General features: G+C 40.5%; 3 protein-coding genes across 9 annotated transcripts in view; 2 read left to right on the top strand and 1 right to left on the bottom strand.

Moving 5' to 3' along the window:
- The first annotated feature begins 404 nt into the window (after positions 1-404).
- Positions 405-7,711, top strand: tti2 (TELO2 interacting protein 2). Its single transcript, XM_077599967.1, has 10 exons — positions 405-582; positions 1,194-1,661; positions 3,034-3,200; positions 3,409-3,466; positions 3,546-3,674; positions 5,005-5,097; positions 5,163-5,356; positions 5,867-6,010; positions 6,589-6,748; positions 7,542-7,711. The coding sequence occupies exons 2-10, from the start codon at positions 1,194-1,196 to the stop codon at positions 7,641-7,643; spliced, it is 1,515 nt and encodes a 504-aa protein (XP_077456093.1). The 5' UTR covers positions 405-582; the 3' UTR covers positions 7,644-7,711.
- Positions 6,390-25,966, bottom strand: LOC144073965 (uncharacterized). 4 transcript variants are annotated; one of them, XM_077599971.1, is made up of 11 exons: positions 24,307-25,966; positions 23,011-23,153; positions 22,446-22,534; positions 22,174-22,275; positions 21,942-22,070; positions 19,433-19,869; positions 9,177-9,300; positions 9,058-9,110; positions 8,387-8,527; positions 8,240-8,303; positions 6,390-8,166 (listed from the first exon to the last, which is right to left on the bottom strand). In XM_077599971.1, the coding sequence occupies exons 2-11, from the start codon at positions 23,114-23,116 to the stop codon at positions 8,137-8,139; spliced, it is 1,275 nt and encodes a 424-aa protein (XP_077456097.1). In that variant the 5' UTR covers positions 23,117-23,153; positions 24,307-25,966; the 3' UTR covers positions 6,390-8,136. The 4 variants fall into 4 exon arrangements, with proteins under 4 accessions (XP_077456097.1, XP_077456096.1, XP_077456094.1 ...); XM_077599970.1 differs by having other exon boundaries at positions 6,390-8,303; positions 21,954-22,070; XM_077599968.1 differs by having other exon boundaries at positions 6,390-8,303.
- The window catches only part of ksr2 (kinase suppressor of ras 2), a 73,596-nt gene continuing 73,008 nt past the window's right edge, over positions 25,390-25,977 (top strand). For all 4 annotated transcript variants that reach the window (XM_077599963.1, XM_077599964.1, XM_077599965.1 and 1 more), the window contains exon 1: positions 25,390-25,977. In XM_077599963.1, coding sequence (XP_077456089.1) covers positions 25,804-25,977 — 174 coding nt within the window. In that variant the 5' untranslated portion in view covers positions 25,390-25,803.

Raw genomic sequence — 25,977 nt, forward strand, 5'->3', positions numbered from 1 at the left:
GGTACTCTGGTTTCCTCCCACATTCCAAAGACATGCAGGGTAGGCTGATTGGACACTCTAAATTGCCCCTAGGTATCAGTGTGAGTGCGATTGGCCGGCCACCAATCCAGGGTGTCCCCCACCTCTGGCCCGAAGTTAGCTGGGGTAGGCTCCAGCACCCCTCGCGACCCGAGTTAGATTAAAGCGGTTCAGAAAATTAGATGAGAGGGAGATATTTTAATCTATTTTTTTCTGTCTCATTTCTCTACAGAAATACATTTTACTTTGAAAAAAAATATTTTTGTAAACATTACATTATCCTATTTGTGGCCATAAAAATATAAACCCGTAAAATCAAGAATGCGTATGGTTAAAAGAGTTAATACCTGTAAAATTTCACGTTTACCTCAATAACGATAGTTCGTCGCCGGGATACTTTGTGACGGACCATTTTTGTTCATTTTTGTTTCCGGTGGGACATATTTTACAGAAGTACGAACCCTAACGGAAGTAGTCGCTTCAATTTTTATAAACCCAAATTAGGTGTTATTATTGTGACAATGACCCATTCATCTTATTCTTTCAACATCGTCTTTTAAAAAGGTAAGAACCACACATGTCAACATTTTATCTTTTCAGTTCATAAATTTAGCGTGTGTGAGAAAATATTTTCCTAATGTTTCGAAAATTGTAACGCCGCTGATGGTTCCTTTCATTTCGGCTTTAATTGTAAATGCAATTCAAACAGTGTAAATTAAAAATAATATTTCAATGAAGAAAAGTGCATTAAATTAATCGCGTTCCTGACTCTCATAGATGATCTCGTTAATTGGAAATATTTTACAAATTGATCTTAGAAAAAAAAGGTTTGATTTCTGCAGTCACAGCTGAACTTTCCGGAAACAATTAATGTAAAACAAAGTCTTCTTTTCCCCATTTTTTTAAACTAACTTTAGTTTGTCTCAACAGTACTCTTAGAAAGAGAATACTTTTTTTTTAAAATCCAAAGATTCTAAAGAGAAAGTTATTAGAGAAACGAAAAATATTAATAGGCTTCTGAAAACAAGAGTCCATTATTTTACAAGATACAAATTAGGATGATCAATTATAGTGGATTCTCAGTTGTTTTAACCTGTATTGCATGGAACTTCATTTGGTTTTTAATCAAATCATCAGTACAATATTTTTATTAGTTTTTTTGGTTCATGTTTCAGATGACCATGACAAACATTTTACAGTTACTTGATGAGCTTCACGTGGATGACGTAGACACGCCCACCCTCTCCACCTCCCCCCCGCCAGTCACCGCATTTTTGTCCAAACTCCAGCAACGTTTGATCGACCGCCCCCAGGAACCAAGCGTTCCTATCGAGCAAGTCGTTATTTTTTTCCAATCTGCCGATCATCATTGGCTGTTCGACTCAGACGCCGAAAATGCAGTGTCCGCGTACGTCTCGCTCGTCCGCGCTCTGATTGGCTGCGCCTCACCGCCGCCGTACGACCAAGCCCAGGGAGCCCCACCTGACCACTATGCAAGCGTGCCCAACCTGGCCACCCGTGTGTGTGGCGCTCTGCAGGGCCTCCTGCAAAAAGTGCAGGCGGCGGGCCAGGACGAGCGTGCCTTGGCGGTGATGATGGCCGTGGCTCCGCACGTTTTGATTTACACTGTCACGCATACACAGGTAAGCACGTACACATGCATCACCACACACACACTTGGCTTACTGCCTAGCAAGTTGGTCATCGGCCTGTAAGACAACACAAAATCCAATTGAAACCATTTCTAAGCAACTCTGAAAGTATTAGACAGAAAATCAAAAATGCACCACTACTGTCAGATATTTAAAAAAAGTCCTCGAGGGGTGCTGTGGGTGCAGGTTTTTGTTCCAACCGAACCGGCACAGGCACTTTGACCAATGAGATTTCTGCAGAAAACAAGAAGCACCTGATTCCACTTGTAGGACACCAGATTGGTGACAAGGTGTCATCTTGATGGCTTGGAATTTAAAACCCGCACCCACTGCGGCTCTTTGTGGAATAGTTTGGACACCACTGCCAAACGTTAACTCTGTTGCCCACTGTTAGCTTCCTCTTGTTCCCCTGCGTTTCAACACGGATAGATTTTGTATGCTTGTTATTCATTTTAAGACCATCATTTTCTTATCATGTTCTCTCATTTTTGTTTCTCACATCTTTCATACAAAATTGGGACAATTTGACCATTTTTAAAGGGTTTAGTTCAAGGGTGTCAAACTCGGGTTGGTTCGCGGGCCACATTAACGTCAACTTGATTTCATGCGGGCCGGACCATTTTAGATATAATATTTAGATTTTTAAAAATAATTGGATTAAAAGAACTGGATTAAAAGCCCTGAATACTCAGTTTTTATAGATCTAAAACAATGTTTATTTTTTTTAATATATGTTTAGATTTTACAAAATAATTTTTGAACCAAAAACACAGAAAAAATGGATTAAAAATTACAATTATTGATTTAAAAGGGTTATTCAGGAAATTTAATATACAACTATACTCTTCATTTTAATTTGATCCTAAAACAGAAAGTCGTCACTCATGATTTACTTTCCCGGGCCACACAAAATGATGCGGCCGGCCAGATTTGGCCCCCGGGCCACCACTTTGACACATGTGGTTTAGTTGCTAGTTGTGTGAGGACTGAGGAATGAATTGGAGAATTTACATATAAAGTACTGCTCTACTTACGGAATTTTCATGTTACAAAAAAAAGTTCTGAAACCAATTAATTTCGTAAGTGGAGGTACGACTGAATCGCGACATGACGTTGCACAATTCTCTTATCAATTCAAAATCTGTCTGAAACGACCTCAACGTGTGTGTTTTTGGTGGAAATAAACAACAGTTGGCTGCACTGACATTTCCATACACTAGTTGACAGCACACAGCAATAGAATGAAATGGGAAAGGTCACAATTTAATGGTCAATTTGGTACTTTCAGGTGTCATCAATGAATAGATGAATGTACTTTCTTACTTCTTTGTGTTTTTGGTTTTTGTGACTGTGTGTGGAACAGAAGCAGCCATGGACGAGCGTCACGTCACAAAAAGCTGCTCGTTGTCTTCAGTCATCGTTACTCCAAGCGGGAGGATGGCGAGACTCCGCCCACATGCTGACCGGGGAGAGCAGTGCCGAGGGGGTTTTGGGGGCGGTCCTAGATGTCCTTCAGCCTCAACTGACGAGGTGAGAACACCGAGTCTCGTGGCTAACGTTTATGACCCGGTATAGCAAAATTGATCAGGAAATGTCAATTTCCCGAAACTTTTACATATCTAAAAATCTTGGGTATTATCTCAGAACTTCTGTGTGTCTTCCAGCTTATTTTGCTCTGCTAGGTCACATTTGGAAACACAGAATGTGTCCCAAAAATTTGTGTTTGTGTGTTCTTAAGGGAAGCGTGGCAGTGGTGCGACGAGGTCAAGTTTGTGTTTGCGTGGACTCTCCTCCAAGTAAGATGCACTGCTTAATAACATCATAATTGGCATTTGCCTATTGGCCGATGCTTGAGTATTGTTGATGTTCGTTCAGGTGCCACGCCCTTTTTTGGCCCCTCACCTGCCCCGCTTCCTCGGCCCAGCACTTCTTCTTAACGATCACCATGAGCCTGACAAGTGCATGCTGGGAATTCGCTGTCTGCACCACATTGTCAGCCACACGGTCAGTTCACACGTACACTTTGTAGTGATGTTTGATGCTGTTTGAATTTGGACTTTTCCACTCCACCATTTCTAATGATTCTCCATTTCGATTCCAAAAGGGAAAGAATGTTCATATGGCGCAAACAATCATTTGAACTTCCGTTTTTCAAATGTATGAACTAAAAAAAATCTTAAAGGGCTTTGTTAACCAGAATATATTCATATCAACCATGTCAATAAATATAAAAAGCCGTGAATTTTCACAAAGGAGCTTTATTTTCAAGAGCAAGCACTCGGAAAAAAACACATTTAGTAAATTAGATCCTCTTTAACCCCCATGACGGGAGTCTGTCTGTTTTACAGTAATCAAGAATGGACCAACTAAAATAGAATAAAAAGTGCATTTTGGCATACCTGTCAATTTATACATTTTTCCCATATTTTATAGGTTTTTTGATCATTTCAAATCGTGTACGTCGTACAACAACTTTTGTATGGGATTTGTTTTTAGGAAGTTTTTTGTAAAACCGATCTCGTTTTACCCATTTCAGCTCTAATCCGGATCATCTCGGTCACTGGCAGCAGACGAAAACGTCATCGTCGACTGCTAATATTGTCATGCTTTAAGCATGATATGCGCACACGCATTCCCCTTTCACCCGTCCGCATTTTCACTATATAAATACAGCGTGTCAGAAAGCCGTCCACTTTGGAGAAAATTTTAGACTTTTACGTGCGCCCTATGTGAGTACATATTAGATTAGATTAGTTTAGATAACTTTATTCATCCCGTATTTGGGAAATTTCATTGTCACAGTAGCAAGAGGGTGAGAATACAGACACAGGAAAATACATTTCAGCCCTAAATAAATAGGTAATAAATAAGTGAACAAATAAATAAATAAAATATAAATAAATAAGTGAACAAATAAATAAATAAAATATAATTAAATAAGTTAACATATAAATAAAAAAAATATAAATAAATAAGTTAACAAATACATAAAATATAAATAAATAAGTTAACAAATAAATACATAAAATATAAATAAATAAGTTAACAAATAAATAAATATATAAATAAATGAATAAATATAAAAAATAAATTACCATATGTGCCGCGTTGCATTTATACGTTTTTTATTTATTTATCGCTTAATAAGGGGAATTGCAATTATAATTAAGGGGAGCAATTGGCTGAGGTTGACAGGTATGATTTTGGTCACTTTCAAAGTTGACAGAATCAAACTTTATGTAAAATAATGTAAAAAAATCAAATCAAACACGCAGTCACCCTAAGTAGTTGTGTATGTGTAAGGATAGCCTTGCGTCTTCTTTCCTTCTTTTAGGCTGCCAGCGAGCTGCGTGCGCTGAACCGGGCTCACGTGATGTACGACGCGCTGTTCAAGCACTTATACGGCACACACGCCGGCGTCATTCAGGTAACTCGCGTGCTCTCAAATGGTCACCCTGTCCAACACCAACGCCGCAGTTTTGGGATGCCTAGCTGACGTTGCGCTGCCTGTTGGACCTGCTGCCGGTTTTGGAGAGCCCCCCCTCTTCGGTCGCGGCGCCCCCAACCCGCAGGAGGGCAGGCCGTCACGATGATGTTCTGCGGCTTTTCCTCACGCACATGGAAGCCGAACACAAGGTGGCTCTCAGGAGAGTCTATGCGCAAGAACTGCCGGCCTACCTTCAAAAGTGCGTGTTCACACCTTTTTATATGGTTATGATTTTGGCATGACGCAACAGACCGACACAAGACACACAAGACATTGTAGACCTAGCTAAGAAACTGGAGCCACACACAAGAATGTGCATGCAGGGAGAGTCGTGCGAGTTTATGACGAAGATTGTAGATCGAGAAAAATTTGAGGTATAGATTTCCGTCCTACATTTTTGCCATCAAATATGGTGGACTTTGGTTTAGCAAAAAGTGAACGAATTCATGCGTTTTAAACCCAACTCCATTTGAGCCACACAATAAGATTACTAAACATAAAAATGACTCATACAGTGCAAAAATGCAAACCATTCCTTCACAAAAAACTGTTATCTTATTGTTAGTACAATACAGAAGAGTGCACCGTGATTATTTTTTTTATTGCGATAATTTCTGGAAGGAAAAATTATCGGGAGATGTCTTTTATGTTTGTGTGTGTTCATGCTAACCACTAATGTCAGGAATAATTGTGCGATTGTTTGTGTTAGGATGGGCGTGTGCACGTGTCGCCACCTTGGTCGTCTTGCTCGTGTTCTACCAGCTTACCTAGAGGTCAGCGACGCCCCTGAAGAGGTCACAAGAATCAATGCGCTGCGGGCACTTGAGCACATCTTCACAGCGGCGTGGCCACGGTCAGACCAATGAACAATTACTATAACTCTATCCATTTTGCCTGCAGCCATTTTTAGCATTTTGACAGACTAAACATGTCAAATGGAGCCCTGGAATTGGCAGGAGAATGCACAACCATTTCTGCTTTGTAATCCAATTTTAATGTAGTAATTCCCAGTTAAGATGAACTACCTGAAAGTGTTCAGAGAAACATGACTACAACACCTTCTTATATTGACAATATACCTCTAACCGCGGCCTTGTTCTTGTTAGCACCGTCAATGGCGGCAAGTAAGTTAACTTTTTAGGCCAAAACTAACTGGTGATCTAGTTGGGATTAATGTGGCCCGCGGACCAAAGAGAGTTTGAGACTGCTGATCTAGAATAAATCACAATTGGTAGAATACGGTAACACTTTATTTCAATGCTTATCATAACACTTGTAAAAATCACTGATGAATCGTCAGGTTCCGGAGAAAAGGTATCCTAAAGGTGTTCTAAATCCAACATATAGCCATAGTAATATTTAGTTTTTACATCGCAGGCTGCAATATAAAGTGAACCGATGGTCGCCCTCTGAGAGCAAGTGTCATTGCAGAGTGGCGTGCGGCGTCAAAACGTGGCTGCCGTGTCTCCTGCGCCTGTTGGTGGACACCGCCTCCGAGCCCGGCCTCTCCCCTTCTGTCACGCAAGAGCTGACCCAACGAGTTGCCCGTTGTCTGGTTTTGCTGGACGCCGCCCTTGACGGCCGCCTGCAGGTAGGGCCACGTTTTTGACAAAATGCTTTTTTAGTAATGCTGCATTCACACCGGCCATGTTTTGTCGCGCGACACTGGATCGCGACGTACGTCGCCAAAAATTTAAACTCGTGTCACGTAAAAATAAATAATTTAATCATTTTAATCGTCTTTAATGTCTAATTTTCTCCTGTAATGCCAAAAGTAGGACGGCCTGGTGTCGACGATTTAATTCTTGTAATATTGTGAATTCTTACGTTGAGGAAGCTTCCGGCAACCGAAGGCACATAAATGAGAAAATATTTGATTGGTCGCTTTCCTTTCTTTGACAAAATTTGTCTTCTCCGACATTTTACGGGAACCTTCTCATCTCTTTCTGAACCGCTTCATCCTCATTATGGTTGCGGGGGGTGCTGGAGCCAATCCCAGCTGTCTTCGGGCCAGAGGCGAGGGACACCCTGAATTGGTGACCAGCCAATCGCAGGGCGCAAGGAGATGGACAACCAATCACACTCGCACCCATACCTAGGGGCAATTTAGAGTGTCCAATCGAGGAAACCCACGCAGAACATGCAAACTCCACACAGGTGGACCAACCTGGACTTGAACCCAGGACCCCGGAGCTGTGAGGCCGACGCGCTAACCGCTCGCTCACTGTGCCGCCCTTTTACGGGAAACCAATGCGCAAAAATAAGAATATTTTAAAAAGCTGCCGGTGTGAACACAGCAAAACACTACACAAGAGCCATGCAGCATGTGTGTGCATATTTAACGCAACATTAATGTGTTGAACATTTGTTTGTGTGTGTCTAAGTGTGCACTCAAGCAGGTGGACTCGAGCTGTTGCTCGGCTGAGGTTGCACGTTGCCTAGCAGCAGTCACCACAGCGACAGAGAGCCATTCCCATTGGACGTGATCTGTACCAATGTTTGTTGGTCGTCGCCACAACTTGTGTCCTTTCAAAATAAATGTTCCTACATCTTGCCTTTTTGGTTTTCCTGTTTGGTGAAATGTAACGCATCTTACACGCTTCAAATTCCTCTGACGTATTTTGAGAAAGGTGCATTTTAAAAAAAGATCTTCCTGTGTGGAGTTTGTGCGTTCTCCCCAGGCTTGCGTGGGTTTTCTCCAGGTACTCTGGTTTACTCCCACATCCCAAAAGCATGCACACTAGGCTGGAAACAAAACAAGTTTGATTTTGTGATATTACGATTTGACTCTTGCAATATTGCAATCTAGTTGCGTTTAATATAGTACACAGGTGTAAGCGACTGATGAATTTTGCAAATATGTAAACCAGTGGTGGACCGTCTGGGCCTGCAAGGCCTTCTCTGCTGGCCTAAAAAAATATCTGAATCACAGATGATGATGACATATACTCATGCACTCTTTCATTGCATTATGGCACGTTAAGTAAGTTCTTCCCTCGCTTGTGCCACCTGGATGAAGAACACAAGCACTATAAGATGGCCGAGGGTGTGCGTGCTTGGGCGCTCGCAGTAAACGACATACCTGAGCGAGGGTCCAGTCCAAACTTGCACGTGCCGCCCGACAATCTGACAGAAGTTCAGCGAGTCTGTATATTTACAAACACATCATAGAAGAAGGCTTAAATAAGTGTGTGTTCATGTGTGTCAATATATTTATGTGCACATGTACTTTTGGGTGGCCATGTGTACTGTGTTGCAGAGCTCTTGAGACTCCGCCTCACGGTCCCTTAACTCTGCCTTCAGTGCGTTGAGCCGCCGGTGCTCTGTTCTCCTCCTCCTCATCAGCTCCACCTCCTCGTCCCGCAGCTTTCTGACAGGTTAAAAAGGACTTTTAGGTTGGAAATAGTTAGTGTCCAATGAAACAAGGCTTCAGATGACAAATTATTTGTCAATTGTTATGCTTGCTTGCCTCCAGATTGAACTTTTAAGGTCAATTCTCCCCAGAACCATGTTTTTTGGGGCTTATGTTCTCCTTGGATCAACTCCCAATTTTGAATTCCGTCTCGTCGCACGATGAAGTCAGAAGAGTCTAGACTACTGTTTTTCATGGAGTCATAAGCCGTATGCCGAAATACTTGCCTTTTAAAAATCATCATGTTTCCCAAAAATATTAATATATTGCACAATTTCAAGTGATGGATCTTTTTCAACTTATTTTTGAATACTCATTGACAGAATTCATTTATACTTAAAATTTCTTTAAGACAAAAAGGCACCATTAAGTTGGTTACCAACCACCACCAGTTCTACCTGCAGAAAATCAACATAAAGGGGTTTTCGCCACGATTTTGTGTTGTGATTTTGCGTGTTTACGCCTCGTACTGAAAGACCGCTTTTTACCTGAGGCGCAGCGTGATCTGCTTCACGTCGGCGGCGCTGTTCTGAGACGCGACCTGAAAGAAGAGTGATGATCATTTTCACTCTGTTTATGTACACATCTGATTTGCGTGCGTGCGTACCTTGTCGTTGTGGAAACGTGTATGTGCGTCCATCAGTCGCCTGTCGGCCTCGCGCAGTTCAGCTCGTCTCCTGTGAAGCGTTTGCTCTACGCATTGCACCTCTTCACACAACTGCGACACACACCTAGGCATGCATACACGTAGGAACTGACATTAGAAACCCTAGCAGGGGTGGGCAAAGTATTCCGCAAAGGGCCATAATGGGGGCAGGTTTTTGTTTCAACCCATCAATAGTGCAATCAGTGGATTGCAGTCTGGTGCTTTTTGTTTTCTGCAGAAAACTCATCGGTTAAACTGTATTGCTGTATCGGTTGGAATACAAATCTGCACCCACAGTGCCCCTGGAGTACCGGTTTGCCCACCCCCACCGTGACTACATATAAACACTACTCGCAAACAAAGCCCACTGCAACCACCACGGCAGGAAAAAAACACCAATAGGGCATTCACAAGGCCATTTTCAAAAGAGAACTAAACGAGCTATGTATAGCATTGAAGCAATTTAGAATTAGGCTTTTATTTTAAGTTCTCCTAAGTCCTCTGCTGCTACTAGGTTGTCTTCTCTCTCTTCTCGCTCCCATTTAATCGCTCTCATTCTATCTCATATAATGACAATAAAAGCATTCAATTGCCTGTCTCACAACAACCACTATCCATGTTTCAAGACTCTCTTACATAGCTGTCCACCTCCACTAAATGCTCCCCTTATTAATGATTGCGATTCCCCTTATTAAGTGATTAAAAACCATACGAATGCAACACACTCAGGCAAAAGTCTAAAATGTAGTAAAAAGTGGATGGGTTTCGGCCTTGGTAGAACGAGCTCTTGCCGCCATCTGGTGGACAAACACGGATATTACATATTCCATAGTAACAGCCATGGAGGGAACTATTTCAGCAGAGCAGGGCACATTTTCATATGATTTATTTCTTTTAAGACATTAATAAATAATTTCCTTATAGTTTTCTCTCATTTTTGGGTTTAGTCGGTAGCTGTGTGAGGACCATGGAACAAATTAGAGAATTTACATATCAATTACGCCTCTACTCATAAAATTTTCAAGTTACGAAAAAAGTTCTGGAACCAATTAATTTCGTAAGTAGAGGTAAGACTGTATGTCCAAACAATAGTGTCAATGTTATGTAAATCTGAGAGGCCACCGATCACGGCAGCATCCTTGAAGCGGAATAAAAAAAGAAAAAACGAAGCTTGAAAGCGCGGTGAGATTCATCGTATTTAAAACTCTTCCAGTTTTTGGATTTAGCGCTGATTTACCATGAAAACTAGAACTATCATGGTTTTAATATGACAGTACAAAATATGTTTGCGTGTGGGGACGGCAGGTGTTGTATTCCGTTCCATAGAGTATCCATGTACAGTGGAACCTCGACATACGAGTGGCCCCACATACGAGCAATTCGAGATACGAGTAAAATTTCAGGCAAATATTTATCTTGAGATACAAAACAAATTTTGATTTACGAGCAGACAGCGGACGCGAGATGCTGCTCATAAGAACATCGTGGCCACAGTCTCTCTCCCCGCAACTCCGTCATGTAATGTCTCTGTGGTCGCAACTCCCTCTTTGTAATGTCTTTGCGAGCACTGAGCGGAGCATTGAATTTTTTCAGTGTTTTTCTGACTGCCATATGGGAGGCTGGTGTTCAAATCCCAGTTGGGAAACATTTTCCCTTAGTTGTTTCTATATATGTGTAGTCAAGACCTTCCAATAATGACAAAGCAAAGTGTGGCCAATTCATGGTGTAGTGGTTCACTCACCTGCCTGCCATGTGGGCAGCTGGGGTTCAAATCCCGGTCGGGAAACATATTGCCTTAGTTGTTTTTTATATATTTGTAGTCAAGACCTTCCAATACTGACAAAGTAAAGTATGGCCAATTTGTGGCGTAGAGGTTCGTTTACCTGACTGCCATGTGGGCAGGTGGGGTTCAAATCCCGGTTAGGAAACATTTTCCCTTAGTTGTTTCTATATATTTGTAGTCAAGACCTTCCAAAACTGACAAAGTAAAGTGTGGCCAGTTCGTGGCGTAGAGGTTTGTTCACCTGACTGCCATGTGGGCAGGTGGAGTTCAAATCCCAGTCAGGAAACATTTGCCCTTAGTTGTTTCTATATATTTGTAGTCAAGACCTTCCAATACTGACAAAGTAAAGTGTGGCCAATTCATGGCGTAGAGATTCGTACACCTGACTGCCATGTGGGCAGCTGGGATTCGAATCCCGGTCGGGAAACATTTTCCCTTAATTATGTCTATATATATGTGTAGTCAAGACTTTCCAATAATGACAAAGTAAAGTGTGGTCATTTCGTGGTGTAGCGGTTCACTCACCTGACTGCCATGTGGGAGGCTGGGGTTCAAATCCCAGTTAGGAATCATTTTCCCTTAGTTGTTTCTATATATTTGTAGTCAAGACCTTCCAATAATGACAAAGTAAAGAATGGCCAGTTCGTGATGTAGAGGTTCGTTCACCTGACTGCCATGTGGGAGGCTGGGGTTCAAATCCCAGTTGGGAAACATTTTCCCTTAGTTGTTTCTATATATTTGTAGTCAAGACCTTCCAATAATGACAAAGTAACGTGTGGCCACTTTGTGGTGTAGAGGTTCACTCACCTGACTGCCATGTGGGAGGCTGGGGTTCAATCCCCAGTTGGGAAACAATTTCCCTTAGTTTTTTTATATATTTGTAGTCAATTGCTTTGTTGTTCTGCGGCTTTTGACTATACTGTCTAACTTATAACTATGCCTTTTCTTGCTACTGTCACAATGAAATTTCCCAAATACGGGATGAATAAAGTTATCCAATCTAATCCAAAAGAACTTCCAATAATGACAAAGTAAAATGACACCAATTCGTGGTGTAGAGGTTTGTTCACCTGACTGCCATGTGGGAGGCTGGGGTTCATATCCCAGTTGGGAAACATTTTCCCTTAGTTGTTGCTATATATTTGTAGTCAAGACCTTCCAATAATGACAAAGCAAAGTGTGGCCAATTTGTTGTGTAGTGGTTCACTCACCCGACTGCCATGTGGGCAGCTGGGGTTTCGAATCCCGGTCGGGATACATATTCCCTTAGTTGTTTCTATATATTTGTAGTCAAGACCTTCCAATTCTGACAAAGTAAAGTATGACCATTTCGTGGCGTGGAGGTTCGTTCACCTGACTGCCATGTGGGAGGCTGGGGTTCAAATCCCAGTTGGGAAACATTTTCCCTTAGTTGTTTCTATATATTTGTAGTCAAGACCTTCCAATTCTGACAAAGTAAAGTATGACCAGTTTGTGGCGTAGAGGTTTGTTCACCTGACTGCCGTGTGGGAGGCTGGGGTTCAAACCCCAGTTGGGAAACATTTTCCCTTAGTTGTTTCTATATATTTGTAGTCAAGACCTTCCAATAATGACAAAGTAAAGTGTGGCCAATTCGTGGCGTGGAGGTTAGTTCACCTGACTGCCATGTGGGCAACTGGGGTTCAAATCCCGGTCGGGTCTCGTTTGACTGATCACTACACTATGTACTTCAGTTAATGGGTAATCCTTTTTTCATTAAAATAAAGACTTAGTCATTTTTTTCAGCAAAACAATTATACTATATAGTAAGGCTTTTTTCTTTAAAAAATCGACATAGTATAGTAAGGCTAAGAAAGTCGGAGAATAAATCTGACTTCTAATTCTTCTCCTAGTTATTGCTGTGGTCCAGTGGCAAAAATATTGGTTCAGAACTTGAGGTGGGAATCAGGAGTGAGTTCAATTCCACTCTTTGCAATTCACAAATTGTTTATTGAGGTAATGAAAAGGATAAATATAACTTCCAATCACTTCATTTCAGAAGTCACTGTGGTCCAGTTGCAAAGACAAACGGTCAGAACTTCTGGTGGACTCAAGTTCAAATCAGGAGTGAGTTCAATTCCACTCTTTGCAATTCTCAAATTGTTTATTGAGGTAATGAAAAGGATAGATATAACTTCCAATCACATCATTTCAGAAGTCACTGTGGTCCAGTGGCAAAGACAATGGGTCAGAACTTCAGGTGGACTCAAGTTCAAATCAGGAATGAGTTCAATTCCACTCTTTGCAATTCTCAAATTGTTTATTGAGGTAATGAAAAGGATAGATATAACTTCCAATCACATCATTTCAGAAGTCACTGTGGTCCAGTGGCAAAGACAAACAGTCAGAACTTCTGGTGGACTCAAGTTCAAATCAGGAGTGAGTTCAATTCCACTCTTTGCAATTCTCAAATTGTTTATTGAGGTAATGAAAAGGATAGATATAACTTCCAATCACATCTATTCAGAAGTCACTGTGGTCCAGTGGCAAAGACAATGGGTCAGAACTTCAGGTGGACTCAAGTTCAAATCAGGAATGAGTTCAATTCCACTCTTTGCAATTCTGAAATTGTTTATTGAGGTAATGAAAAGGATAGATATAACTTCCAATCACATCATTTCAGAAGTCACTGTGGTCCAGTGGCAAAGACAATGGGTCAGAACTTCAGGTGGACTCAAGTTCAAATCAGGAATGAGTTCGATTCCACTCTTTGCAATTCTCAAATTGTTTATTGAGGTAATGAAAAGGATAGATATAACTTCCAATCACATCATTTCAGAAGTCACTGTGGTCCAGTGGCAAAGACAAACGGTCAGAACTTCTGGTGGACTCAAGTTCAAATCAGGAGTGAGTTCAATTCCACTCTTTGCAATTCTCAAATTGTTTATTGAGGTAATGAAAAGGATAGATATAACTTCCAATCACATCTATTCAGAAGTCACTGTGGTCCAGTGGCAAAGACAATGGGTCAGAACTTCAGGTGGACTCAAGTTCAAATCAGGAATGAGTTCAATTCCACTCTTTGCAATTCTCAAATTGTTTATTGAGGTAATGAAAAGGATAAATATAACTTCCAATCACATCATTTCAGAAGTCACTGTGGTCCAGCGGCAAAGACAATGGGTCAGAACTTCAGGTGGACTCAAGTTCAAATCAGGAATGAGTTCGATTCCACTCTTTGCAATTCTCAAATTGTTTATTGAGGTAATGAAAAGGATAGATATAACTTCCAATCACATCATTTCAGAAGTCACTGTGGTCCAGTGGCAAAGACAAACGGTCAGAACTTCTGGTGGACTCAAGTTCAAATCAGGAGTGAGTTCAATTCCACTCTTTGCAATTCTCAAATTGTTTATTGAGGTAATGAAAAGGATAGATATAACTTCCAATCACATCTATTCGGAAGTCACTGTGGTCCAGTGGCAAAGACAATGGGTCAGAACTTCAGGTGGACTCAAGTTCAAATCAGGAATGAGTTCAATTCCACTCTTTGCAATTCTGAAATTGTTTATTGAGGTAATGAAAAGGATAGATATAACTTCCAATCACATCATTTCAGAAGTCACTGTGGTCCAGTGGCAAAGACAATGGGTCAGAACTTCAGGTGGACTCAAGTTCAAATCAGGAATGAGTTCGATTCCACTCTTTGCAATTCTCAAATTGTTTATTGAGGTAATGAAAAGGATAGATATAACTTGCAATCACATCATTTCAGAAGTCACTGTGGTCCAGTGGCAAAGACAATGGGTCAGAACTTCAGGTGGACTCAAGTTCAAATCAGGAATGAGTTCAATTCCACTCTTTGCAATTCTCAAATTGTTTATTGAGGTAATGAAAAGGATAAATATAACTTCCAATCACATCATTTCAGAAGTCACTGTGGTCCAGTGGCAAAGACAAACGGTCAGAACTTCTGGTGGACTCAAGTTCAAATCAGGAGTGAGTTCAATTCCACTCTTTACAATTCTCAAATTGTTTATTGAGGTAATGAAAAGGATAGATATAACTTCCAATCACATCTATTCAGAAGTCACTGTGGTCCAGTGGCAAAGACAATGGGTCAGAACTTCAGGTGGACTCAAGTTCAAATCAGGAAAGATTTCAATTCCACTCTTTGCAATTCTGAAATTGTTTATTGAGGTAATGAAAAGGATAGATATAACTTCCAATCACATCATTTCAGAAGTCACTGTGGTCCAGTGGCAAAGACAATGGGTCAGAACTTCAGGTGGACTCAAGTTCAAATCAGGAATGAGTTCGATTCCACTCTTTGCAATTCTCAAATTGTTTATTGAGGTAATGAAAAGGATAAATATAACTTCCAATCACATCATTTCAGAAGTCACTGTGGTCCAGTGGCAAAGACAAACGGTCAGAACTTCTGGTGGACTCAAGTTCAAATCAGGAGTGAGTTCAATTCCACTCTTTGCAATTCTCAAATTGTTTATTGAGGTAATGAAAAGGATAGATATAACTTCCAATCACATCTATTCAGAAGTCACTGTGGTCCAGTGGCAAAGACAATGGGTCAGAACTTCAGGTGGACTCAAGTTCAAATCAGGAATGAGTTCAATTTCACTCTTTGCAATTCTGAAATTGTTTATTGAGGTAATGAAAAGGATAGATATAACTTCCAATCACATCATTTCAGAAGTCACTGTGGTCCAGTGGCAAAGACAAATGGTCAGAACTTCTGGTGGACTCAAGTTCAAATCAGGAGTGAGTTCAATTCCACTCTTTGCAATTCTCAAATTGTTTATTGAGGTAATGAAAAGGATAGATATAACTTCCAATCACATCTATTCAGAAGTCACTGTGGTCCAGTGGCAAAGACAATGGGTCAGAACTTCAGGTGGACTCAAGTTCAAATCAGGAATGAGTTCAATTCCACTCTTTGCAATTCTCAAATTGTTTATTGATGTAATGAAAAGGATAGATATAACTTCCAATCACATCATTTCAGAAGTCACTGTGGTCCAGTGGCAAAGACAAACGGTCAGAACTTCAGGTGGACTCAAGTTCAAATCAGGAATGAGTTCAATTCCACTCTTTGCAATTCTCAAATTGTTTATTTAGGTAATGAAAAGGATAAATATAACTTCCAATCATGTATAGGCGGGCCGCCTCGTGGTGTAGTGGGTAAGTCACCTGCCTGCGACGTGGGTGTCGAGGGTTCACGTCCCGGTGTCGCCAGTCAACGACTGTATGGTGTCGGCAGTCGGCCGCAGGCCGACTGTCGAACACCACCAGGAACCCCCCTCCCAACTGTCTTCCGGTCAGCCAAAGGCTGACCGGAAATATTGTTTTGCTGAAAAAAATGACTAAGTCTTTATTTGAATGAAAAAAGGATTACCCATTTACTGAACTACTAGTGTAGTGATTAGTCAAACGAGAGCGGGATTCGAACCCCATCTCCCACATGGCGGTCAAATCCACTAACTTGAGGTCTGTCTGACCCATTGTCTTTGCCACTGGACCACAGTGACTTCTGAAATGAGATGATTGGAAGTTATATTTATCATTTTCATCACCTCAATAAACAATTTGAGATTTGCAAAGAGTGGACTTGAACTCACTCCAGATTTGAACTTGTGTCCAACTTCAATTTCAACCCATTGTTCTTGCCACTGGACCACAGTGTCTTCTGAAATGATGCGATTGGAAGTTATATTTATCCTTTTAATTACCTCAATAAACAATTTGAGAATTGCAAAGAGTGGAATCAAACTCAATTCTGATTTGAACTTGAGTCCACCTGAAGTTCTGACCCATTGTCTTTGCCACTGCACCACTGTAAAGTTGGAAGTTGTATTTATCCTTTTCATTACCTCAATAAACAATTTGAGAATTGCAACGAGTGGAATTGAACTCACTCCTGATTCCCGCCCAATGATTTTGCCAGTGGACCACAGCAACAACTAGAAGGTGAAGAATCAGAAGTCAGATTTATTCTCCGACTCTCTTAGCCTTACTTGCTATGTCATTTTTTAAAGAAAAAAAGCCTTACTATACTATGTCGTTTTTTAAGAAAAGAAGCCTTACTATACAATATCGTTTTTTAAGAAAAAAAGGCTTCCTCTACTATGTCGTTTTTCAAGAAAAAAAGCCATGCTATACTATGTCGTTTTTTAGGAAAAAAAGCCTTACTATACTATGTCGTTTTTTAAAGGAAAAAAGCCATACTATACTATGTCGTTTTTTAGGGTGGAAAGCCATACTATACTATGTCGTTTTTTAGGGAAAAAGCCTTCCTCTACTATGTCGTTTTTCAAGAAAAAAAGCCATGCTATACTATGTCGTTTTTTAGGGTGGAAAAGTCATACTATACTATGTCGTTTTTTAAGAAAAAAAGCCTTACTATACTATGTCGTTTTTTAAGAAAAAAAGCCATACTATACTATGTCGTTTTTTAAAGGAAAAAAGCCATACTATACTATGTCGTTTTTTAGGAAGACAGTTGGGGGGTGGGTTCCTGGTGGTGTTCATAAGTTGAATTTGTTTGTAAGTTGATTCAGTGGCAGGCAGGTGACTGACCCACTACACCATGAGGCGGCCTGCCTATACATGGTCATTTGGTGCTTTTATTTAAGGAGAGACTGAATGACTTAGTCTTTTTTAATGGCAAAATGGTTCGTCGTCCACCAAGATTCGAACCCTGCCTGCCCGCGTGGCAGTCAGGTGAACGAACCTCTACACCATGAAGTGGCCACACTTAACTTTGTCTTTTTTGGAAAGTCTTGACTACACGGTTGTTTTTATTTAAGGGAAAATAATTCCCAACTGGGAATCAAACCACAACTGCCCACATGGCAGTCAGGTGAACAAACCTCTGCACCATGAAGTGGCCACACTTAACTTTGTCTTTTTTGGAAAGTCTTGACTACACGGTTGTTTTTATTTAAGGGAAAAATGATTACCAACTGGGATTTGAACCATCTGCCCAAATGGCAGGCAGGTAACAGAACCACTACACCATGAGGTGGCCACACTTTACCTCGACATTATTGGAAAGTGTTGACTACACACACACATATATACATATATTTACATATACACATATATATATACATACATGTGTATATACATACATGTGTATATACATACATGTGTATATACATACATGTGTATATACATACATGTGTATATACATACATGTGTATATACATACATGTGTATATACATACATGTGTATATACATACATGTGTATATACATACATGTGTATATACATACATGTGTATATACATACATGTGTATATACATACATGTGTATATACATACATGTGTATATACATACATGTGTATATACATACATGTGTATATACATACATGTGTATATACATACATGTGTATATACATACATGTGTATATACATACATGTGTATATACATACATGTGTATATACATACATGTGTATATACATACATGTGTATATACATACATGTGTATATACATATATGTGTATATACATATATATGTATATACATATATATATATATATATACATATATATATGTATATACATATATATATATATGTATATACATATATATATGTATATACATATATATATGTATATACATATATATATGTATATATAGTATACATAGAGTACAATCACCAGACGCGTTGAAGAAATCGGGAGTAATGTATATGCCCAGCTGCAGCAGAAGACGAAAGAATTTGACTTTTTTTTCATATATCTTTGAGATATGCGAGGATCTGGCAGCCCTCCAAAGTCTCAAAGGGACTACAATGGGAGAGGATATTTTTGACAAAGTGTGCCAAACCATGGAGAAGTTGGACCTGGACTGGTCAAAGCTAGCTAGTATCACGACTGATGGGGCTCCTAGCATGGTGGGCGAAACTCGGTCTAATAGGACACATGAACCGGTAGTTGGAAAAAAGGGGTCTCACCGCCCCGCTACGAGTCCACTGCCTAATTCACCAGCAAGCACTGTGCTGCAAAGTGTTGACGTGGGATTCTGTAATGAAGGTTGTGGTGTCGTGCATAAACTTCAGAGCAAAGGGAGAAGATTGTGCATGGCACAACAGAAAGTTAATGTCCCATGGCTTTTTTTTCTATGAAGAACCCAGAGATAGTTATTTAGTTATTATTTATTTCATAAATAGTGTTATTTATTTCCTGTTTTTTCTGTGAAGAACTCAGAGGTTTATTTAGCTATTATTTATTTCATTAATAGTGTTATTATTTGTTTCCTGACTTTTTTTCTGTAAAGAACCTGGAAAGGGTTATTTGGTTATGTGTGGCTTTCTGGAAAGCAATATATTTTTTAAGCTCCCCTATGATCGTCACTTTTTCTGTTACAAACTGACACCAGCCCCCCATCAGAGAAGGGAAAAGTTATGTGGCCCTCACAGGAAAAAGTTTGGGGACCCCTGCACTAGTGTGTTACCTGTTTGTGTGTTGTGGTTTGTTGTCCTGGTGTGGTTTCTTGTTATTGTGTAGCAACGAGTCCACGTAGACCCCCAATGGAGGACGAGCAGAAGGCCTACCACGCATGGCACTTCCTTTTGCCTGTGATTCCAGATGGACTACACGGCTCTGGTATTGGGTCACACGGTCCTCCAGCTGAGCTACGTGCTTCTTGTATCGAGTGACACAGTCCTCTAATTCGGCAATGCACTTCCGGTCCGTGGCAGACTGGTCTTGTAGTTGATCTATGAGATTCTGATATTTGGTCACATGGTCTCCTAGCTGGGGTGTGCGATTTAAGTCTTTGAGAGATTTTTCTTCAACCCAAACTATGTGGTTATGGTGCAACTGGTCCTGCAGGCTGGCCATTTGATCCTGGTTTTGGGTTTGGTCCAAGCTGGTTCTGAATCTGGTTTCCTGTTTTTGACATAATTTGAAGAAAACCAAATTGACAAGTTGTGTGTGTCTTTAGGTTGGGGTGTGTGTGCTTCAGTTTTAGCATGTATAATTTCATACCTGTCAATCTCGGCCAATTGTTCCCCTTATTAATGACTCTAATTCCTCTTATGAAGCGATAATAAACGGTACAAACACAACGCGGCACATATTTACTCACATAGGGCACACTAAAAAGTCAAACATTTTCTCCAAAGTGGACGGGGTGACCAATCTGTCAGTGCACAATTTGCATGCACTAAATTCAAGAATCTGTAGATGTTGCTGTACAGACGCTCCCCTACTTACATTCGAGCTACGAACAACGGTACATACGAACATGTCTGCGCATAGGTTTTTTTTTCTTCCCTTTTTTTCCCCCAAGATGGTGCCGTCACGCGGATGCCAGTGACAGTAGCTCTGTATATTCTTATATTTTTCGTGTTTTACAGCCCTTCTATCTTTTTTAAAATTACATTTTAATATTTCTTAATACATTCCTCTTTACTTTACTTTGTACTTTATACTTTTTACTTTAATGTTTTTACAACTTTCTTTGGTCTGTGAGCCTGGCTTCTTTCAGCTACTTCTTGTAGTGCTTCTTTCCGCCGCTAATACCGACGCCTGGCGCTGTGAGAGCTCACCCAGCATCCACCTTCCTCTGCCCAGTTCGTTGCAGTGCGTAAGTGCGTGAACGTATCTCCAGTGCGCAAAGAACATTTTTATCATTAAATATCTCGTGCATCCATTATTCAATATGTTTGGTGAAAAACGAAAGGCTTCTAGTGAGGGTGGTAGTGCAAGGAAGAGGCAAGTCATTTCATTTGAAACAAAAGTGGCAATAATAAAGAAGCTTGATGCGGGTGAGAAAATGGTGAGCGTTGCACGGGCATACAACTTGAATCGTTCGACGATCGTCCGACGATCGTTCGTTAAATGTTTTTTTTCAGTACAAACCAATGCAGGTTACTTATACAAGCCTTAAACATACAAATGCACTTATATAAACCTTCAATATACTTATATAGGCCTTAAACATAAATTATAATACAAAATATATTACTGAATCAACTTACGAACAAATTCAACTTATGAACAATCACTCGGAACCTAACTCGTTCGTAAGTAGGGGAGCGTCTGTATGTCGTTGACAGATTGACAGTCTGGGTATATTGCTTGCTGACTCGCTATATTTATACAGTCGTACCTCTACTTACGAAATGAATTGGTTCGAAGACTTTTTTCGTAACTTGAATTTTTTTTTGTAGAGGTGTACTTTATATGGAAATTGTTTCCATGGTCCTCACACAACTACCAACTGAACTCTTTTGTGAGGAAACACAAAAATGAGAGAAAATTATAAGGAAATGATTTATTAATGTCTTAAAATAAATAAAGCATATGAAAATGTGCCCTGCGCTGCTTAAATATCTCCGTCCGCGGCCGTTATAGATGTAATGCCCGCGTTTGTCCGCCAGATGCGGCAAGAGCCCGTTCTACCAGGGCCGAAAGCTATCCACTTTGTAGTACATTTTAGACTTTTACGTTTTTGTGTGCGTGCAAATATGTGCCATGGTGCATGTGTAGTTTTTAATCGCTTAATCAGAGGAATTCAAAATAAAATAACAGATAAGGAAATGCATTCTCTTTTTGGGGGATTTTGTAACTTGGATCTTTTTCGTGTCTTGAGTCACTCATTTGCATATTAAAAAATCGTAACCTGAAACTTTCGTACCTCGAGGCATTCGTAAGTAGACGTATGACTATAGTGAAAAGGCAGAAGTGACTGACGCGCGTACGCATATTATACTCAAAGCATGATAACATTAGCAATCGACGATGATGTTTTTGTCTGCTACCAGAGACAATCCGGATTAGAGCTGAAATGGTGAAGACAAGATCGATTTTAAAGACGTACTACATTTAACATTTTTTTAAGTATAAAAGTTGTTATATGACGTACACAATTCGAAATGATCAAAAAACGTATAAAATACGGGAAAAACGCACAAGTTGACAGGTGCGTATGTAATTTTCTGGTTGGGTGTGCATACTGTGTGCCTCACTTGTCCTAGCTCCTCCTTCAGATCCCTTAGCTCCACCTTCAGCTCCGCCTTCTGTCTTTTCTGGACTTTAGCTTCCATCTTCAGTGCTGCTAGCGCCTCCTGCTGGGCTGTGATCTTCTGTAAACGCATATCATTAAACATGCACAGGGAATACATTGAATCTCACTTCCCCGAGAATCCCACCTCCCACGCCAAAATGTGCAGAATCACCACTAGTCACCTGAGCACATGTGTGGGCTGAGTCTTCAAGTCTGCCGCAGAGTCTCTGCGCGTCCTTCAAGTGACGCCGAAGGCTTTCGTTCTCAGCCTGCAGTTCACTGACCTGAAACAAAAAGCCCACGTACGTACTACACAAATACACTGGTGCAAAAACAAATCAAAACAAAAATACGGCATGATTATCTTGTGAGTATCAGACCATGGCAAATGTTCCAGGAATTAATACTGGTGTTTTATAATTCTACAAATGATGTGAAATTCAGGAATACTAACCTTAAGTCGAAGTCGTCTGAGATATTCCTGAAATGCCCCCAGAATTCCTTCCAGGTCCTTCTGGAGAAGCTCATTGGCCAAAATCTGACCTGAAAACAAGCACAACAGCAATAAAAAGGACATATCCTCTTTAGATGTATTGAAATACTCCTTTAAAGGAGCCATGTGCAAGAACTGGAATGACTAATAAAATATCCCTGATGTCTCAATGGCCATTAAAGAAATATTCATTTACTGAACTGCTTCCCCAAATTAGAGTTGCAGGGGGTGCTAGAGCCTATCCCAGCTAAATACAGGCACCAGGCAGGGCACACCCTGTCTCGGTGCCCAGCCAATCGCAGGTCACAAGGGGACGGACAAACATTCATGCTCACACTCATACCTTGGGACCCCTGCTACCCTTGTGAGGAGAAGGGGTGAATGTTTTGAAACAAACAAAGTGCTTGAATTTTGTTGCCTCCTAATAGTATTTCACATATCCTTGATATTTTAATGTCCTGCCAACTTTGATGACATCTTGAGGCCAAAAAGGATGAGTTATGTCGATTGATTAGTGTGTCCTCACCGTCCGTCAGCTGCTGCTCCAGCTCTTGGATCTCTCGCGTCTCCATAGCGATGCAGGACAGGATGTTGTCAAGACGACCATGCACATCAAGCCGCTTCCCGCTCATCTCCTCTCATAAAAACGGTCGTTCAGAAGGGCCTCCTTCATCACCACGGTCATCATGGAAATGATTTAATTCACATTCATAACCTTTTTGCCCTTTGGGGCCCCGAGTTTTCCTTAACAAAGCTTCCTATCGCCTATTCAATTTTAAGTTACATTCATTTATTCGTTTTCTGTACCGCTTATCCTCACAAGGGTCGCAGGGGGTGCTGGAGCCCATCACAGCCGATTATGGGCAGCAGGCGTGGGACACCCTGGGCTGCGGGACCACTTATTTATGTTGTTGACTAGTTATTTATTGAGGATTTATTATTATTATTTATGGATTATTTATTTATTTGTTCTTTTTGTGAACTTCCCTACTTATTTATTACTAATTTGTTTGTTTTTATTTGCGCACTTTGTGGTGAAGCTTTAAATCTCATCATACTTGTAAAATGACAATAAAAGCATTCAATTAAAAAATACAAATAATAAGAAATTTTTTGCAAGTTGATGGTAGTCAGGTGGTCCTTATTTTAGAAGATGCCCAGAAGACACAAACTACCTGTCCGACAGTGACATCTACAGGCTAACACGATAGGGCGAGTTAATTGTACCACACTGACATCTAGTGGTCGATATTAAAACTTTTTTCCCCCCAGTCATTTCCGTCTTTTGCATTTGTAAAAAAACGCCCTGTAAATAACTTTAAAGTTACAAATACACAACAATGTACTATACTTTCAGTTTAGTTTCTTGAATAGCTTTTCATTACATAATAAAAAGGCAGAAGAAAAAATACGTAATGTTTAGATTTTTAATCATGTAAGCTACCTAACGGTGCACCTACTATTAACTAACAACACACCTGCAGCAACTCAGCAATTTAAAGCGTTATACTTGAAATTGACCATTGCTGTTTATTAAAAAAAACAATCAACCTATATTGTCAAAATGTTTTAGTTTACTAGACACAATATAGACACTAAAAGTTTTTCTACCATATTTATCTAGTAGGGACTGGCAATCTTTGATATTGTGCGTTTATGATATTCCAGTTGATAGTCCGTCATGGTTAGTGATTTGGTCATTTGTGTGCAATTTATTTGATAAATATTAGTTAATTTATGGCAAAGACAAACTTTTGAAACTTTGTATTATTACACAAATGAGCCATTATAGCTTGTTTGACATAGCAAACTGGCAAACATACCTTTAAAACACGCTGCAGTGATCAAAAAAGTTCACACAGCATCATCTTTCTCCTCTCCGCGTCTTCATTTTATCAGCTTATATAAACCTCCAGATATACTTTTCTCGTGTTAATAATATTGCCTTTACCCCGTACCAGAAACCACGAGCGACTAATTAGTTATCATAAATGCTTAATGCTAACGGGATCAGGCCTGAGCGTAAGCACGTTTGAAATAGTTCCATTTCCTTTCTTGCTCTTCAAAATAAGAGCCACAAGCTCTTTACATTAAATTAGACACCATGATTCACTATGGTTGGATTGGGAAAAATAAGTTAAAGTAGCACAAATCTCCGACTAAACGCAACAGTCATGCTCCTGCCAATTGTTGTTGCTTTAACACGAGTTATTATAAATATATACATAGATATTTTCATACGCAGTTTCTGAAGAGCTCATATCGGTGCAATACCGCTTTAAGCAAAAGTCACGTGCCCAACACAGTCACCGCATCGTCTGTAGATGCCGCCATCTTTCCTGGGTATCATAAACACTTTCTATGTATATTTAAAACACTGTAGTGAATACACAAACACTGTACAAGTTCTGGTAAACGTCAAGATGGCCTACTTTTGGTACAGAATATTTTCATAAAATAAAAATAAATGCCTTACTGAAGTTAAGAATGGAACAGACCCACAAATGCAAATAAAATAGTAGACAGTAAGCAATCTGAATTTGCCGACTACTGGTACAAAACGAACACGTGACATTTGGCAAAGAGACGAATAGACATCAATACTCTTTTTTTACTTTCATTGAGCTGTATCAGAGAGATCAAAAATCAGCGAAAAGAAATAAAGAGAGAAAGAAAGACTCGCATATACTACATGCATTCAATAGGCTACGCTAATTCGTCTAACAAAAGTCCTTTATTTTTATACAAAAGTAATTTGAAAATACCACTAGTTATTGTATTCTATATGTGAATCAGATATGAAAAGCTACTGATAAGAACCATCCCTGTTTGTTCACCCGCCCTCCCTTTCCGTTCCGAGCCCGTTGTGTTATCGCGAGACTTTCCCGGCTTTGATTGACGGCGAACATGTCGGGGGAGTTCCCACCAGCGCCAGCTTCATCATCTTCCTCCTCCTCGTCGCCTTGAAACCAGGGGAGTATTTTTCCGGGTGGGGAGGGGGGAGAGATTTTTTAGCCTCCACGCCGTCGTCGTCGTCCAGCACTTCTTTTCCCTTCCATCTCCACCTTGATGAGGCATCATAATCTTCCTCCTCCTCCTCCTACTCCTCTTCATCATCATCAGCAGCAGGACGAGCATCCTCTTCCTCCTCCTCCTCCTCCTCATCAGGAGCAGCGATGGAACCGCTAACGTCGCTGCTGCCGCCGCGCCTCTTTGTACCTCTGCGGACATAAAAAAACAAAAAAAACAAACAACGATTAAAAACAACAACAACAACAACAACACCTAGGCCGAGGCGAGGTATTGCGCGTGCACGTAGATGGGAAGCATGAGCGGCGACGGGGCTCACGCCAGCGTGAGCGCGCACAAGGCTTTGCAACAGTGCGAGCTGGTGCAGAACATGATCGACATCAGCATCTCGAGTTTAGAGGGCCTCAGGACCAAATGTGCCGCCAGCAACGACTTGACGCAGAAGGAGATGCGCACGCTCGAG

Source organism: Stigmatopora argus, chromosome 5, assembly GCF_051989625.1.
Source record: "Stigmatopora argus isolate UIUO_Sarg chromosome 5, RoL_Sarg_1.0, whole genome shotgun sequence".
In the NCBI taxonomy this organism is placed as follows: domain Eukaryota; kingdom Metazoa; phylum Chordata; class Actinopteri; order Syngnathiformes; family Syngnathidae; genus Stigmatopora; species Stigmatopora argus.

What these genes read in the sequence shown, in the direction of transcription:
- tti2 (XM_077599967.1), top strand. Translation starts at nt 1,194, where the DNA reads ATGACCATGACAAACATTTTACAGTTACTTGATGAGCTTCACGTGGAT. An exon ending in TTGCGTGGACTCTCCTCCAA is followed by an intron (nt 3,467 to 3,545) that starts GTAAGATGCACT and finishes ATGTTCGTTCAG; the next exon opens with GTGCCACGCCCTTTTTTGGC. An exon ending in ACCACATTGTCAGCCACACG is followed by an intron (nt 3,675 to 5,004) that starts GTCAGTTCACAC and finishes TCCTTCTTTTAG; the next exon opens with GCTGCCAGCGAGCTGCGTGC.
- LOC144073965 (XM_077599968.1), bottom strand. Translation starts at nt 23,116, where the DNA reads ATGAGCGGGAAGCGGCTTGATGTGCATGGTCGTCTTGACAACATCCTG. An exon ending in GGAGCAGCAGCTGACGGACG is followed by an intron (nt 22,535 to 23,010) that starts GTGAGGACACAC and finishes GCTTGTTTTCAG; the next exon opens with GTCAGATTTTGGCCAATGAG. An exon ending in TAGGACAAGTGAGGCACACA is followed by an intron (nt 19,870 to 21,941) that starts GTATGCACACCC and finishes TGTCAAAAACAG; the next exon opens with GAAACCAGATTCAGAACCAG.